The sequence below is a fragment of the Coturnix japonica genome, chromosome 17 (genome assembly GCF_001577835.2).
Source record: "Coturnix japonica isolate 7356 chromosome 17, Coturnix japonica 2.1, whole genome shotgun sequence".
Taxonomy (NCBI): domain Eukaryota; kingdom Metazoa; phylum Chordata; class Aves; order Galliformes; family Phasianidae; genus Coturnix; species Coturnix japonica.
The window spans coordinates 8,068,243-8,083,742 of record NC_029532.1 but is presented as its reverse complement, the minus strand read 5'-3'; the positions used below and the strand labels follow the sequence as shown (position 1 = coordinate 8,083,742).

Below are 15,500 nucleotides of genomic sequence, written 5' to 3'. Positions count from 1 at the left end.
CCCCCCCCGTCCCCAACCCTGGCCTCGCCGCCACGGCCGCCCCCAACCAATGGGCTTCTTCCGCTTGGCTCACGCTTCTCTGTTGATTGGCCCGCGACGCCGGCAGGGTGAACCAATCGGGTGGCAGGAGGGGTGCGCGCCAGGCATGTCAGAGCGACGGCCCGCTCCTCGCCAATCAAGGGAGGCCAGCTTAGTAGCAGCTAGCCAATGAGTGCGCTCCAGCGAGGGCTCTGCGGCCAATGGCGAGCCTCCACGAAGAAGTAACGGAGGATATATAAGGGCGGGCGGCGCGGCCTGGGTGTGCAGCGGCAGTTGGAGACGCGGCGGGTCGTGTGTGACGGTAGGGGCGGCGGTGCGGCCTACTTAGGCCTGCTGCGGCCTGCTGGGCCCGGCGGGGCCTGGTGGGTGGAGGGGATGGGACCGGCTGCGGGAGGGGACCGGGCGCTGTGGGGGGCGATGAGGCTGGGCCGGGTTGGGCCGCGCATGTGGCGCCTCCATTTTGTGACCGGCATCTCTCGGCAGAGCGGCGGGCGGCATGAGGCACCTCCTGTTGGCGCTGCTGCTGCTGGGCGGCGCGAGGGCTGACGACGAGGAGAAAAAGGAGGATGTGGGCACGGTGGTGGGCATCGACCTCGGCACGACGTATTCTTGGTGCGTAGGGAACCGTTTGTCCTGGGGATGGGCCGCGCGGACACGGGGATCGGGATGGGGGTGGGGGGTCGTGGGGCGGGAGGGAGAGATGAAGGGATGAAGGAGCTGTGGGTCCTGGGGAGGGGACAGACAAGTGCGAGGAGGGGGGGGACTGTCCGTTTGTCGTCTGACTGCTCTGTTTTTTCTTCAGTGTGGGTGTTTTCAAGAACGGCCGCGTGGAAATCATCGCTAATGACCAGGGGAACCGCATCACTCCATCCTACGTGGCATTCACGCCTGAGGGGGAGCGGCTGATCGGGGATGCAGCCAAGAACCAGCTGACATCCAACCCTGAGAACACTGTGTTTGATGCCAAGCGGCTCATAGGTCGAACCTGGAATGATCCCTCTGTGCAGCAGGACATCAAGTATCTGCCCTTCAAGGTGTGCCTCATGAGCAGGGATAAGGGGGTGGAGGGTTTCTGGTCAGGAGTGGGCTACAGGAGCTGCACATCTCTCTTGACTTAGGAGGGGGAGGTGTGGTAGCTAAACAGTAGTGCTGTTTGATCTGAGCAGGTCTGTATTTTTATAGCCTTCCTAAGAAAGGTTTGGTGATGTCCAGAGTACAGGCTATGTTTATGAACGCCTGGAATATAACGGTCTGTTTCTCACTTCAGGTTGTTGAAAAGAAAGCCAAGCCGCATATTCAGGTTGATGTCGGTGGTGGACAAACAAAAACATTTGCTCCTGAAGAAATTTCTGCCATGGTCCTGACAAAGATGAAAGAAACTGCAGAGGCTTATCTGGGGAAGAAGGTAAGTCTGAATACTTAAAACAGGAACTTAAAGCAGTAGCCTTAAAAAAAACTAAAGATAACCTTGTGGTCCCAGACTTTGCTCGGTGCGGTTAGTTTCTTAGGCAGCCCAGTTGGATGGGCTCAGCTAATACGATATCTTGTTATCAGCATTTATAAGATTATTTTTAAGGTACGTAGCATTTCTTAATCTAATTGTTCTGTTTTCTGCAGGTTACTCATGCTGTTGTCACTGTGCCAGCTTACTTCAATGACTCCCAGCGCCAGGCCACAAAAGATGCTGGTACCATTGCTGGCCTTAACGTGATGCGTATTATCAACGAGCCGTAAGTAGCCTGAAGTACCTTGGCCTGCTGGTTATTTGGGGGTGGGGTCTGGTAATCAAAAGTTTCCTGAACTTGGTTATTCCTATACAGAACTGCTGCTGCTATTGCATATGGATTGGACAAGAGAGAGGGTGAGAAGAACATCCTCGTGTTTGACCTGGGTGGTGGAACTTTTGATGTCTCCCTGCTGACAATTGACAATGGAGTCTTTGAAGTTGTGGCTACCAATGGTGACACACACCTGGGTGGAGAAGACTTTGACCAACGTGTTATGGAGCACTTCATCAAACTCTACAAGAAGAAAACTGGGAAAGATGTCAGGAAGGATAACAGAGCTGTACAGAAGCTAAGACGGGAAGTAGAGAAAGCCAAGCGAGCCCTGTCATCCCAGCACCAAGCTAGAATTGAAATAGAATCCTTTTTTGAAGGAGAGGATTTCTCCGAGACACTTACTCGTGCCAAATTTGAAGAACTGAATATGGTAAGCTTAGAAAGCTAAAGCCACGTTCCCTCAGCTCCAGATTAGTCACTTGCTGCTAGTGGTGGTGTGCTGTTTCATGTTGTAACTTAGTTACATTTAAACAGGGTAAAAATAACTTGCTACTTGAATAAAAAAGCAGGAAGCTACTTCCCAGGGTACTGGGGACTCAGCATGTTACTGATAGCTAAGGTCTTAGGAAAGCTGATCATAAGCCTGAAGATGGACACGCTCAGTAATTCTTGGTATCCTGAGGCTGTTTAGTTTTGAAAACAGGCATGGGGAATACAGCATTATTGTTCTAACTTTCTTCTGCTTTCCAGGATCTATTCCGTTCTACAATGAAGCCTGTTCAGAAAGTTCTGGAAGACTCTGACCTAAAGAAGTCTGATATTGATGAGATAGTTCTTGTTGGTGGTTCTACTCGCATCCCCAAAATACAACAACTTGTTAAGGAGTTTTTCAATGGGAAAGAGCCTTCTCGTGGCATTAATCCAGATGAGGCTGTAGCCTATGGTGCAGCTGTTCAGGCTGGCGTTCTCTCTGGGGACCAAGATACAGGTAATGACAATAAATAGTGGATGTTATTGGCAAGTGATAGAACTGAGTTTTCACAGTCATAGAAAGCTTGATGTCTCTAACTCAGGCTGCTATTGACAGTGATAGGCTGTTACACTTCAAAGAAGAGCTCAAGTCATTCATGCTCTCATGCCTGATCTTTGTTACAGGTGACCTGGTGTTGCTTGATGTGTGTCCTTTGACGCTTGGCATTGAGACAGTTGGAGGTGTAATGACTAAACTGATCCCAAGAAATACTGTTGTTCCTACAAAGAAGTCTCAGATCTTCTCCACAGCTTCTGACAATCAGCCAACAGTGACAATTAAGGTCTATGAAGGTAAGGGCCCTCTGGGATGGCACTACTGCATGTAGAGCTGAACTCCTCATTCAGATTTATACTTGCCTCCTGTGTTGTTAGAAGGATGTGTGGTGTCTAGAAGCTTACACACATCTCCATAGGGAGAAGCTTGGTAGCAGTGCTAGCTCCACCTATTTTCTACCTACCGTGACAGCTCTGATCAGGCAGCTTGAACTCAAAAGTGATTCCTATCATTCTTTTAAAATAGTTATTCCATAGCTGTGATTGAAAGAGCTGCTTTGTGGAGTAAGGTACTGTAGGCATCTAGACAGATGGTCAGGTTGGAATTAAAGCCTCAGCTTTGAAAAGCACGCACCTCAGGTCAGGTGTTGCACAAACAACAGTTAGTAAACGTATCAACATTTCTTTTTAGGTGAGCGTCCCCTCACCAAGGACAATCATCTTCTGGGAACTTTTGATCTGACCGGGATCCCTCCTGCTCCTCGTGGTGTACCACAGATTGAAGTGACCTTTGAAATAGATGTGAATGGAATCCTTCGTGTCACAGCAGAAGACAAGGGCACTGGGAACAAAAACAAGATCACAATTACGAATGATCAGAACCGGCTGACACCAGAGGAGATCGAGAGGATGGTTAATGATGCTGAGAAGTTTGCTGAGGAAGACAAAAAGCTTAAAGAACGCATTGATGCCCGGAATGAGCTGGAGAGCTATGCGTATTCTTTGAAGAATCAGATTGGGGACAAAGAGAAGCTGGGTGGCAAGCTGTCTTCTGAAGACAAAGAAACAATAGAAAAGGCAGTAGAGGAAAAGATAGAGTGGCTGGAAAGCCATCAGGATGCAGACATTGAAGACTTCAAATCAAAGAAGAAGGAGCTGGAGGAAGTTGTTCAGCCAATCGTTAGCAAGCTCTATGGAAGTGCAGGCCCCCCTCCCACTGGTGAAGAAGAAGCAGCAGAGAAGGATGAGTTGTAGATACTGGCATCTCTGAATGTTGTGTGTATATATTGGACTCAGGAACACTTGTTAAAATATTGGACTCTTAATTTGGAATGTAACTTTGAATCTTCACTTGTGAGTGGAGCTGGAAATGCTAGCCCTAAGTGGCTGTTTACTGCTTTTCGTTAGCAGTTGCTTGATGTCTGGGGAGGGAAGGGTAGCAGGGGGGGGAATGTAAATGCGAAATGGGTTTAGAACTATCGGCTATGGAAGCATTCTATTTAACAGCTTGGTCATGTGAATTTGGCGTAGAACTTTTCTACCTGAAGTGACCACAATAAATTTGTTATTTACACTGGATTTTGTTGTAGCTTGTAATTCATACTGACTAGCAGCATCTGCTTCTGAGAAGGTAATTACAGTGTGAACACTTAAGGTTCATATAACCACAGATACAGCTAAGACTAAAGGCACCATGTAACCATAACAGCTTTGCTGTGAGGGGAGCTTTGTATACAGAGTTCAGGTTAGCTACCCTATGGTTTAATACAAAAAAGGCTGCAAAAGCTTTAAAGCTCAACTACCTGACCCTTCTTGATGCTAAAAGGCCATTGCAGCCCTCTCCTTTACTCAGCCTTTTTATTTCTTTTATATTAAACAGGCCCCAGCAAACAGCTCCAGAAGTGTGGACTTGGTGCCTCTATTTGAAAGAGAGCTACTTACTTGTACTAAACTGTTTATGTAGTGTTGCACTGCACTTAAAGGTAATTATTTGTAACAAAGCAAGAGGCAAAGTATTGAAACAACGGGGGGGGGGTTGTTTCCTGTGGAGCTTTGTTAGTAACTGTAACAAGCACTGACAGGAGAGGTACATTGTTAAACTTGAGCTAGTAAAGCTGGTACAGAAATGGGACAAAGATCATAAAGAAATGCAGTTTTCTGAAGAATGAAAGCCAGCCGGCGTCAAAAACTGAGAACAGCTGTGTATCTCAAGGCCAGTCTTACTGGTTCCCCAGTGTAGTAACAGGAGCAGCAAGTTCAGGCCTAAGCACCAGCTCTACTGCCTTGAAAGGCACCTTTCCTGGTGCAGGGGAGTCAGGGTTTCTCATCTTCTTCTTTTCAAAATACTGTAAGACGAACTCCCTTAATGATCCCCCAGTCTTTGCAGATAACCTCAGCTCTGCAGGTAGAAGTGGCTTTATAGTCAACTAGGAGCGTGTGAGCTTCAGGGAGAAAGCTGCCCCAAATCACTGCAGCCTCTGGCTTTTCACCTTCCAGCAGCACGTGAGCCAAGCTGCTGAAGGCACAGCTGCTGCATCCTCCCAAAGGGACTGACACATCTACTGGTACACAACTGCACAGAGAGCAGGACTGCCACCCCTATAGGGCAAGAATTTGTTTATTGGAAATAGAGAACTTAATCAGACACTAATACAAAAACTTAAGGAAGGGGATGGTCCTGTGAAGGGCTGCAGCTGGACTATTCAATCAGACTTACAATGCAGTCCCTATATATCTCTGCTTGTGTATCCATCCCACCAAATATTAACAGCAGATGCACCATTGTGTCTTCAGTACATGCCTTCTCATCCTGGCCTCCACAGAGGTGCTCAGCTCTGTCACCAGCTGATGCAGTTGGCTCAGCTTTATCATCCCTAGTGACAGCTCCAGTGTCACCATTCTTGCCAACCCGCCAGGGAATGACACACATGGCGTGGTCCAGTCTCCCAGCAGGCAGAGGAGAATCAAACTGCAGCAGTGTCCACTTCTGCTCTTCTGCAGTACAAAAATACATTCACATCTTTAAACAGTGCTTTTTTAAACAGACTCAAAAACCACGCTGGATAGTACCATTGCTAATTATGCACCAGTCTGCAGTACCATCTAGCCGTAACAACAGAACTTGTACTGACATATTTCCAGTGCAGTGACACTAATTGCTAGGAGAATGAAGCCTAGGAACTAAAACCACAATGTATTTTATAGATTTTCAAACAGACTGGCATTTACCATCAGAAAGCTGAGAGAAGTCTCCCTACCTATATGATACTTGTATGTAGTATCTAGAGTCCCATCTGGACCTATTCCACCAAAAATGTATAAGTGATCTTTAAACACAGTGGATGAATGGGATGCCCGTCCTCCCGGCACATCACCAGTGGCTGCTATCTTAACCCACTTCATGTCGGCTGGTGGAGAACAAGAACAGATATGGTTATGCATTATTAAAAACAAACAAAACCAAAGCAAAACACTTCATAGCACAGCCATTGTTCTAAGGTACTTGTGGCCCTACTTACTTGTATCGATGCAGAACAGATCATCATAAAAAATATCACCAGCTAAACCTCCATGTATGAAGAGCTTGGTCCCAACTGCAACTATGACATGTCCGTGCCGAGGAGAAGGGGGGTCACCGTGGGTGCCAGGCTGGGTCCATGTCAAAGCATCTGAAAAATGGGAATGTGTGTGTATGAGGAAAACTGTCAGCTCTACAAACCAGCAGCCCCCGAGTCTCGCTGGGGTTCCCTCCTGGGGTATGCAGGACTATAGGAACAGACAGAATAATACCAACAGGTCATGAGAAGTCTCACAGCATTTCCTGTCCCAAATCATTATACTGCCACTTTGGCCCAAGTTCCCCATTGCAATACAGAGGTGAGCACATGTCAGCAGCAACCTTCAGCCCTCAGCAACCTTCAGCCCTCCATTGAAACTCGCAGCCAAGGCTGATGAGATCTGGGAGGCAGAACTTCAGAACAGCGGGCGGTTACTTCCAGTGCCGGTACAGCTCACGACACACTCAGGTACCTGTGTCAAAGACATGAAGCTGCTGGTCTTTAACCGGCTCCGCTCCTTTGTCTCCACCTCCGAAGACGTACAGACAGGTCCCTAGAGCTGCTGAGGAGGTGTGGAATGTCCTGGGCAGTGGCGGAACACCCGTCACCTCGGGACTCTCCCAGGTTCCTATTTCTAATTAAGACATTCAATTAATAAAGCATACACGAGGTCTGAAGGGCCGCTCCGCACCGCCGGCCCGGCCCGACACCCGCTCCACCGAGGTCCGGCATCCGACGAGGTGCCGGCACTCACCGGGGTCCAGCACTTGGACGCAGCTCCGGTTCCCGGCCGGGTGCGCGCCGCCGAACACCCAGAGTCGCGTCGGAAGGCGGGCGGGCAGGAACGTGGCGTGCTCGTAGCGCGGCCGCAGCCCGCTCCAGGCAGCCGGGGCCCAGCGGTGTGTGTCTGCGGGCGGGGCGGGGCCGTTAGCGGGGAACGGCGGCGGCAGCGGGGGCTGTTAACGGGGAACGGCAGCGGCTCCGCCCGGTCCGACCCGACCCTCACCCAGCTCCACGAAGTGCGCGTCCGCGAAAGCGCCCGCGGGGTCGGCGCCGCCCAGGAGCAGCACGCGGCCCGACCCGCCCGGTACCAGCACGCAGCCGTGACCCACGCGCCCGCGGGGCCATTCACCGCGCGGGGCCAGCCGGTACCTGCGGGAAGCGACGGGCGGCGCTCAGCCGAGGCCGAGAGCCGGCCGGGACCGCGCCGCCCCGCCCCCCGCTCACCACTTGCCCGCCCGCGGGCGGCTGCCCGGCTCCAGCAGCGGCGGCAGCAGCGGCCCCATGGCGGGACCGGGCCGGGCCGAGCTCCGCCCGCCCCACACGGCTCCGGCCGCCGCCAACTTCCGGTGCGCGGCCGGAAGTTCGCGGAAGTTCCGCTGGCGTCCGAGTCTCGCGCCGCTTCCCGGAAGTGGAGAGCTCCGTTTCCGGCTCCGAGCTGCCGTCCCAAGATGGCGCCGCTGGACCTGGACAAGTACGTGGAGATCGCTCGGCTCTGCAAGTACCTGCCCGAGAACGACCTCAAGGTGGGACCGGGCGGGGGGGGGCGGGGTCGGACGGGCGGCGGTGGACGGTGCCGGTGGTTGTAGTAGCGATGGCGATAGCGATAGTGATAGCGATAGTGATAGCGATGGCGATGGCGATAGCGATAGCGATAGCGATACTGTCCGGTGCTGTTGGTGGTGCTGGTGCACACCCCGGCGCTGCTGGTGGCGCTACCCGCCGTGTTCCCGCAGCGCCTGTGTGACTACGTGTGCGACCTGCTGCTGGAGGAGTCCAACGTGCAGCCCGTCTCCACGCCCGTCACCGTGTGCGGGGACATCCACGGGCAGGTAACGGGACACGCCGCGCTGCTCGGCCGGGACGCCCCGCGGTGCCCGGTGCCGCCGCCCGCGCTGACTCGTGCCCCTTCCCGCAGTTCTATGACCTGTGCGAGCTGTTCCGGACCGGCGGGCAGGTGCCCGACACCAACTACATCTTCATGGTATGTACGTGCCGGTGCCGCTTTGCTCCTCGCGCCGTGTTGGTCCCGGTTCTGCGCTGGGTGCCGGCCCTGGTGGCAGCGCTCTGCCCTCCCACCCCTGTGCTGCCCCCGGCTGCAGGGCGGGCAGAGCCGGGCGTCCCGTGCAGGGGTGAGTGAACCATTGCTGGGGAGCTGAGCTCGTTCTCACCGCTTGGCTCCCTTCAGCGTCAGGTTCCTTTGTGCAATGAGGAGTTAAAGGTGGATGTGTCACTTTGCATTTCTCCTTTTTGCTGTTTCTTCATTCATAATTCTGTTTTGACTTTGCAGGGCGATTTTGTAGATAGAGGTTACTATAGTCTTGAGACTTTCACTTACCTTCTGGCACTAAAAGCTAAATGGCCCGATCGTATCACGCTGTTACGAGGCAATCATGAAAGCAGGCAGATAACACAAGTGTATGGATTCTATGGTAAGACTTTACCCAAGTGATTTCTGAATGGGGGCCAGCATGCCATCAACAACTACCTCCTATTTCCCTTTTGAAATCGGCTTTGTGTGTGCACTGTTAAGTGGGGCTTTACTTGAACTGGGTGGGAAACGGTCTCAAATGTTATTTAACACTGTTGTGTTCAAGAAGTAAAAGCGTTTTAGTCCATCTCCAGACCATCTTTTCCTCCAGCATCTCAGTTTTTCTTTGCATTTTTTGATGATATGCTTTGGTATCTTTAAATAAAAGATTCTACATAATTCTCTTTAGGTATAACTGAGAAAAGCATTGTCATATATAGGCTGTAATTTGCTTTCTTCTGGATAACATGATATAGTGTGTCAACAAGAGCATATATAAACATTTGTAAGCCTCGTGAAGCTCCAAAGTAAAATTTGTCCATCAGTTTTATTGATGTGTTTGTATAGCTACAAACAAAGCTACTGTAACACTTATTTGTAGTGAAAAGGTCTCTAATTAGCCCTGATGGGTTCACTGTTTCTGCCTCACTTCTCTTGCATGAAATGTAGAGTATAAACACTGCTGGGTGAGCAGGGGGGCTGTTCCCAGGCAGTCAGTGGTGGGAAGATGCTGAGGTGCTGTCTGTCGTGTTGCTTTTTCCTCTGTCTGTTGCTGAAGACACAGCAGTAGATACTGAGGTTCTCTCCCTGCTGGTGGACCACAGAAGCAGTGAGCAGTGCTTTCCAGCCAGTGCTCACCGGTTGCTCCCAGCTGTTTTTTATTTGTCTGTTTGCTTTTTGGTTTACATCTGCCTTTTTAGGTTCTGTTCTGTTTGACTCTGATCATATTGCCTGAATTCCTTCTGGTCTGTTAAGAAGAAAAAAATTCTCTATTTAACAGATGAGTGCCAAACCAAATACGGAAATGCTAATGCTTGGAGATACTGCACCAAAGTCTTTGACATGCTCACAATAGCAGCTGTAAGTGTAAACACCTTAAAAAAGATACAGGTAGATTGTCTAAATATAACTTGAAGAATTGGTGGTGGTGAGGGTGGTGCTGGAGAGGTTCTTGGTTTGGTTGAAATACTGAGCATTCTTTGTGTTCCTTTTTCTCTCCAGCTAATAGATGAGCAGATTCTCTGTGTGCACGGTGGATTGTCTCCGGACATCAAGACACTCGATCAGATTCGCACCATTGAACGTAATCAAGAAATTCCTCATAAAGGCGCCTTCTGTGACCTGGTTTGGTCTGATCCAGAAGATGTGGATACGTGGGCCATCAGTCCGCGAGGGGCGGGTTGGCTGTTTGGTGCTAAGGTGACAAATGAGGTAACGATGCCGTCCTGTGCTGCGTCCCATAATTGCAGGTGTGAGATGAAGTGTTTGACTTTACTGTAGTGACGAGTGGATTAAGGAACTTCCCTTGTGAGGGGACTGAGTTGGTGTGGAGGTGAGGGAGGTTTTCTCGTGACATACTCTTTTCCCCTCATAAAGTGCCAAGTGAGATAATGCACACCTTGTGTTTAAAAAGTGTAATGCAGTGAGACTAACTAGAATTACTAGGCTTTGTGTAGAATACTTGTCTAATGATTTGGAAGAAGAAATACTAGCTTTGACTTAATTTTTGTTACTTTGCAACATAGTAAGAGGCTCAGACCCACTGAACTTCCCAGGCTTCTGAACCGGCCCTAAGATGAATCCCTGCCTCATGCAGTGTGTTGTTCTCTGCTCCTCTGCAGCATATTCAGGAGGGATTGAAAGGCGTGGGCAGTGCAGGCCTAGGCACCACGGCTGTCACAGGCAGGAGTGTTTCTCACTGTTCAGGTTTCAAAGCCCAAAGTTGCCCTCTGTGCTCTGACAGGAGCGGTTTGCTCCCAGCACCATCAGCTCAGTCCCAGCTCTGTGGGGGTGCTGGGCACACATGGCTGGGGCCGCAGAGCTGTGCTGGGAGCACAGGGACACAGGGAGTGTCCTTAGCACAGCCTGCACCTCTCAGAGGCCTTGGGAAAACCTCCCGGGTGGGTCAGTGCTGTCAGCGCTGCAGAGCCCAGAGCTGAGCCCGGAGCTGGGCCCACACAGCGCTGAGGAGCTCTGCTGGGCAGCAGCTGCTGCGCGGCCACGCACAGAGCTGTGACACGCCACTTTTCTTTGCAGTTTGTCCACATCAACAACCTGAAGCTCATCTGCAGAGCACATCAGCTGGTTCACGAAGGCTACAAATTCATGTTTGACGAGAAGTTGGTAACGGTGTGGTCAGCTCCCAATTACTGCTATCGCTGCGGGAACATCGCTTCCATCATGGTCTTCCAGGACGTAAATACGAGAGAACCGAGGCTGTTCCGCGCCGTCCCAGACTCAGAGCGGGTGATCCCTCCCCGGACAACCACCCCCTACTTCCTCTGAGCCGCCCCCGCCCTACAATATACTTTTTATTGAGCACTTTGCTGCTGAGATGCCGCCTCTGCCTTTTATCTTTAACTTATCGCCGTTCGTTGTCATTGCGCTGCGCAGCCGTTTCCCCGCCCTCCCCCGGATCCATTTGTGCGGATCCGAACCGCTCGTTGTTCGTTTCTCCGCTGAGCGGCGCCGTTCGGCTGCTCCCGGTGCTCCGTGCGGCTCCGTTCGTCTCCCGTAGATGTACGAGATTTCAGCAGCAAAGTTCCGCGGCCGTTGGTGCCGCCGCCCACTTTGTAATTAAAGGCTCGTTGTGGTTTTTCAGCGCCGTGTCGCTCCGTGGCGCCGGACGGGACGGGACGGGACGGGACGGGACGGGGGGGCGCACTCCGCTCCGCTCCTTCCTGCTCCGGGCGGGGCGGGCTCCGCGCTTCCGGTTCCGGCGGAGCGGCGGGGGAGGTTCCGGTTCCGACGGTTCCGGTTCCGTCGGCATGGCGCGGAGCACGCTCTCGTCCCGCTTCCGCCGCCTGGACATCGATCAGTACGACGAGAACCGCTTCGTGGAGGAGCCCGAGGAGGCGGCGGCGGCCGAACCCGACGCGAGCCCCGAGGTGGAGGCGCTGCTGAGGCAGTATCCTTCATGGCGGCACGGCCACCGAGCGCTGCCCGCGGGGCCTCGGGAAGGTTTGCGGGGCGGGAGCGCGGCCTGAGGCTGCTCGGTACTGCCCGGTGCTGCCCGGTATCGCCCGGTACTGCTCGGTACTGCTCGGTACTGCCCCGTACTGCCCGGTACTGCCCGGTGCTGGCTGGTATCGCCCGGTGCTGCCCGGTATCGCCCGGTGCCGCTCGGTGCTGCCCGGTGCTGCCCGGTGCTGCTCGGTGCTGCTTGGTGCTGCCCTCCGTGCTGCCCCCGGTCCCGTCCCTCCCCGCTGCCGTTGTGTGGCCGTAGTTCAGGTACCCGCTTTGCAGCGCCCTCCTCCCCTGCCCCCTCCCCTTATCGCTCCGTCCCGGTGCTCCCGGTGCCGCCGTTGCTCCTTGACTCTCGCCGTAGAGGCGAAGCGCTGCGCGCGCTGCACGCGGCCCTAAGGAACAACCCCGCACAGACGCGCAGCGCGGCCATGAAGGTGAGTGCGGCCCCGGGACCGGTAACGAGCGGCGCCCCCGGCGCTGACCTTGTGCTCCATGGCACCTCCCGTCCGTCTGCTCTTGAAGGACGGCGCTGCGGTTTGTGTGCGGGTGTCGCGGTGCTGCTGTAGGACGGCCCGGTGCTGCTGTGTGCCCGGGGAGCGGCCCGTGCTGTGGGGAAACGCGGCCGGCAGCAGCCGGGGGCTGAGAGGGAGCACAGAGCACAGCCCAGGGGATCTTGTGCTGCAGGAGCCGGACGTTGTTCGTTGTTCTCGGGCTGTAGGTTTGTTCTGCAGTGCAGTTCAGGTGGTTCCCCCCAGGTGGGAACACCAACAAGTCCAGTTTTAAAGCTCTCTGCTCTTCTTCCTTCTCACTACTGAAACTTAAAGTGTAAAACTTCCTCCTGTTTGGCTGCTGCATCTTCACACCATCAGCGCAGCCGCTGCTCCGAGTGCTTTGCTGCACTTGGGGTCACATCCAGCTTTGCTGATCCTAATGCCGTTTTCCTTCCTGTGCAGGAGCAGGCGCAGGGCACCATGCTCAGAGTCCTCACGTCTTTTAAGAGCAGTGAAATTGAACAAGCGGTGAACTCCTTAGACAGAAACGGGATTGACTTGTTAATGAAGTATATTTATAAAGGATTTGAAAAGCCGACAGAAAATAGCAGTGCAATATTACTCCAATGGCATGAAAAGGTGAGTGTTTGCTCTGGGCTCTGTTGTCACTGTCGGTGCTTTCAGGACCTCCTGGATGGGGAGGTGTGCGATGAGGGGGATCCTCCCTGAGGAGCAGAGCTCGGTGCTGCCTTTTGTTCTTGGCCTCTTGGTGTTGGGCGTATGGAGTTTCTGTGGTACTTCAGAGCTCTCCTCAGCCTGGAGGGATGGGAGGGGTGGGTGTGGCAGAGCAGCGTCAGCTGCAGGAAGGTTTATGACTTGTGTCTGGTGGTGGTTTCCCCCACAAGGAGCAGCAGCTGGGAGTGGAGGTGAGATTGATTGATTGATTGATTGAAGGTGCCTTTGGCTCATGGGGTGCCCAGGATGGCTCAGATGTGATGCTTTTTGTCAGTGAAACGCTGTGCTGAAGTACATCCGAGCTGACCAGTTATAGCAAACCTGCTCAGTTTGCACAGTAAAGGCTTTGATGCCTCAGTGGCACTTAGTGGCGTTTCTGTGGCAGGGTCGCAGCGAGGGGGGCTGTATGTGCTGTGCTCACAGCTGGCTGCTGGCCGGTCATTTGCACAGGGCGTGCTTCCTTGTGATGAGTTAAAACAAGTTGTGCAATGGTGACTCCAGCTCCTGGCAGCTGTCCCCAGCCTTGCAGAATATCGATAGGCAGGAGGGGGAGGAAATTGCACAGGAAGGAACATGTTTGTGCTTGACATTTTGTGTTGTTCTTCCTACTGGAGGCTCTTTTTGGGTCACCGTAGGTTGATACTCCCAGTACGTAACATTACACAAGACTGCCCTGACTGGAAAGAAGTCACTGCTCAGAACACGTAGACACGTGCAAGCATCTCTTCCCCTTTGTTTTCAAAGGAAAGCTGCAGTTGTGCAGTGTGCAGGGAGCTGCTTAGAGCTTTGTGTTCTGCTTTCCAGCAGTGCAGGCAGGACGTGCAGCTCACTCTGACTGTGGGCAGCAGCTCAGCAGCACCTGCCTGGCCCCTGGAAGGGCCTGATGCCATTTCTGCATCCGTCAGGTCTAATCTGAGCAGCTCCTCTGCGGCCCTCACTTACATGCATCTCCTCCTAGACTTTAGAAGAATGTTTCATTTTTATTAAGGATGCAAATGAAACCAGACTAAGCCCTTCCTCCTTTCCCCATTCAGGAGCAGGAGTGTAAGGTATTCTGCATCATCGGTGTCCTTCACTAGATGCAAGTCAGTTCATAAGGTTTTGTGTACTTTAGCCTTCAGATGTGGTGGGATGTGTTACAATGAGCTGTTTTGTCCACCCTTCATTTCCTTGCTTCTTAGATTTATAGCATGTTTAGAGAGTAGCGCTGTGTATGTACTGCAAAAACCTGGGTCAAAGAAGGAGCTCATCTGTACGTTCAGAGAGGACAGGGGGCATAGAGCTCCCGAGTTCATGGCCCAAGACAGGAACAGGCAAGGAGCTGAAATGTGGCAAAGGAATAAGTGTGTGAATGTAGAACTTGTTACTGCAGGAAGCTGAAGGTTTTAGCAGTGCAGAAGGTACCTGCACAGGTACAGAGGGGTGGAACAACTTGAGAACTGATGCTCTGGTTGTAGCAATTAGCATAAAACATTGCTTAGGAGTTAACAAATACAGCGTGCGCTTTGTGTGACGGAACACACAAGTTGTACCAGCAGAACCACTGCCAGCCCTGCAGGCTGCTAAGAACAATGAAGGTTTCATCGTAAGCCGTGTGTGACTGTAGAACTGATCTTGTCTCCTTCTCCCACCCCACAGGCATTAGCAGCAGGTGGACTAGGTTCCATAGTAAGAGTTCTTACAGCAAGAAAGACTGTTTAAAGACTATTAACTCGAAGCAAGACAACCATCAGTTTTGGACCCAGAAGAAGGAAGTAGCTGAAGTGATGCTGGTCCATCTTGATTAGAGATTCCAATCTACTGAAATACTATGGAAACCTCCTCTTGGACTGCTTTTAACATTAAAGGTGGGAAAAGAGTAAAGGTATTCCTGTATATTCTGACTATCACGTACAGGAGCCAAGACATTCTCCTGCTTGCTTCTTTTAAGGCAGAGAGAAGGCAAACTCCTGCCTCCTACTACTGAAAGTGAGCAGGTATTTTCAGATGCTGCTTTATCAAAGCGTGGTGATCCAAGATCCTGTCTGTGCTACTTATTTAAGAGGGAGCTATGGTCTTCACAGTTGCAAGATTCTGACAGTTTATGAATGGGATAAGTGTTTATTAGAAAGATGATTTTGTATATGTATGTATATATATGGTCAGAGGACGGTTGGACTTTGGGGTTGGTTTCATTGTAAAGTGCCTGCTGCATCAATAAAGTTCTTGGATCATACAAGTTAAGTCAATTGTTGATTTCTGGCACCCAAAATTAAGCCCTCAATAGCATTTCTACATTAAGTGTCTACCTCTACATGAGCACTCATTTCCAAACTTTGTCTTCAAACTGAGCTCAGTGCTCAGGTTCTGGCTGCATGGAGCCTGGGCCCTGCTT

The 15,500-nt window shown here is 52.0% G+C and overlaps 4 protein-coding genes across 6 annotated transcripts; 3 read left to right on the top strand and 1 right to left on the bottom strand.

The window, feature by feature from the left end:
- The first annotated feature begins 219 nt into the window (after positions 1–219).
- HSPA5 (heat shock protein family A (Hsp70) member 5) lies at positions 220–4,424 on the top strand. Of its 2 annotated transcripts, XM_015879449.2 has the most exons (9): positions 220–340; positions 523–651; positions 842–1,073; positions 1,307–1,444; positions 1,657–1,769; positions 1,860–2,250; positions 2,571–2,808; positions 2,976–3,143; positions 3,538–4,424. In XM_015879449.2, the coding sequence occupies exons 2-9, from the start codon at positions 536–538 to the stop codon at positions 4,098–4,100; spliced, it is 1,959 nt and encodes a 652-aa protein (XP_015734935.1). In that variant the 5' UTR covers positions 220–340; positions 523–535; the 3' UTR covers positions 4,101–4,424.
- Positions 4,425–5,436: 1,012 nt separating this feature from the next.
- RABEPK (Rab9 effector protein with kelch motifs) lies at positions 5,437–7,759 on the bottom strand. Its single transcript, XM_015879451.2, has 7 exons — positions 7,631–7,759; positions 7,410–7,555; positions 7,158–7,310; positions 6,876–7,037; positions 6,365–6,514; positions 6,104–6,253; positions 5,437–5,840 (listed from the first exon to the last, which is right to left on the bottom strand). Exons 1-7 carry the CDS (start codon positions 7,687–7,689, stop codon positions 5,545–5,547), a joined length of 1,116 nt encoding a protein of 371 aa, XP_015734937.1. The 5' UTR covers positions 7,690–7,759; the 3' UTR covers positions 5,437–5,544.
- A 35-nt stretch (positions 7,760–7,794) lies between these two features.
- Positions 7,795–11,534, top strand: PPP6C (protein phosphatase 6 catalytic subunit). Of its 2 annotated transcripts, XM_015879452.2 has the most exons (7): positions 7,795–7,929; positions 8,140–8,235; positions 8,322–8,387; positions 8,694–8,835; positions 9,715–9,794; positions 9,936–10,145; positions 10,971–11,269. In XM_015879452.2, the coding sequence occupies exons 1-7, from the start codon at positions 7,855–7,857 to the stop codon at positions 11,217–11,219; spliced, it is 918 nt and encodes a 305-aa protein (XP_015734938.1). In that variant the 5' UTR covers positions 7,795–7,854; the 3' UTR covers positions 11,220–11,269. The 2 variants fall into 2 exon arrangements, with proteins under 2 accessions (XP_015734938.1, XP_015734939.1); XM_015879453.2 differs by lacking the exon at positions 8,140–8,235 and having other exon boundaries at positions 7,808–7,929; positions 10,971–11,534.
- Positions 11,535–11,653: 119 nt separating this feature from the next.
- Positions 11,654–15,349, top strand: ARPC5L (actin related protein 2/3 complex subunit 5 like). Its single transcript, XM_015879454.2, has 4 exons — positions 11,654–11,841; positions 12,262–12,334; positions 12,854–13,030; positions 14,765–15,349. Exons 1-4 carry the CDS (start codon positions 11,702–11,704, stop codon positions 14,825–14,827), a joined length of 453 nt encoding a protein of 150 aa, XP_015734940.1. The 5' UTR covers positions 11,654–11,701; the 3' UTR covers positions 14,828–15,349.
- The last annotated feature ends 151 nt before the right edge of the window (positions 15,350–15,500 follow it).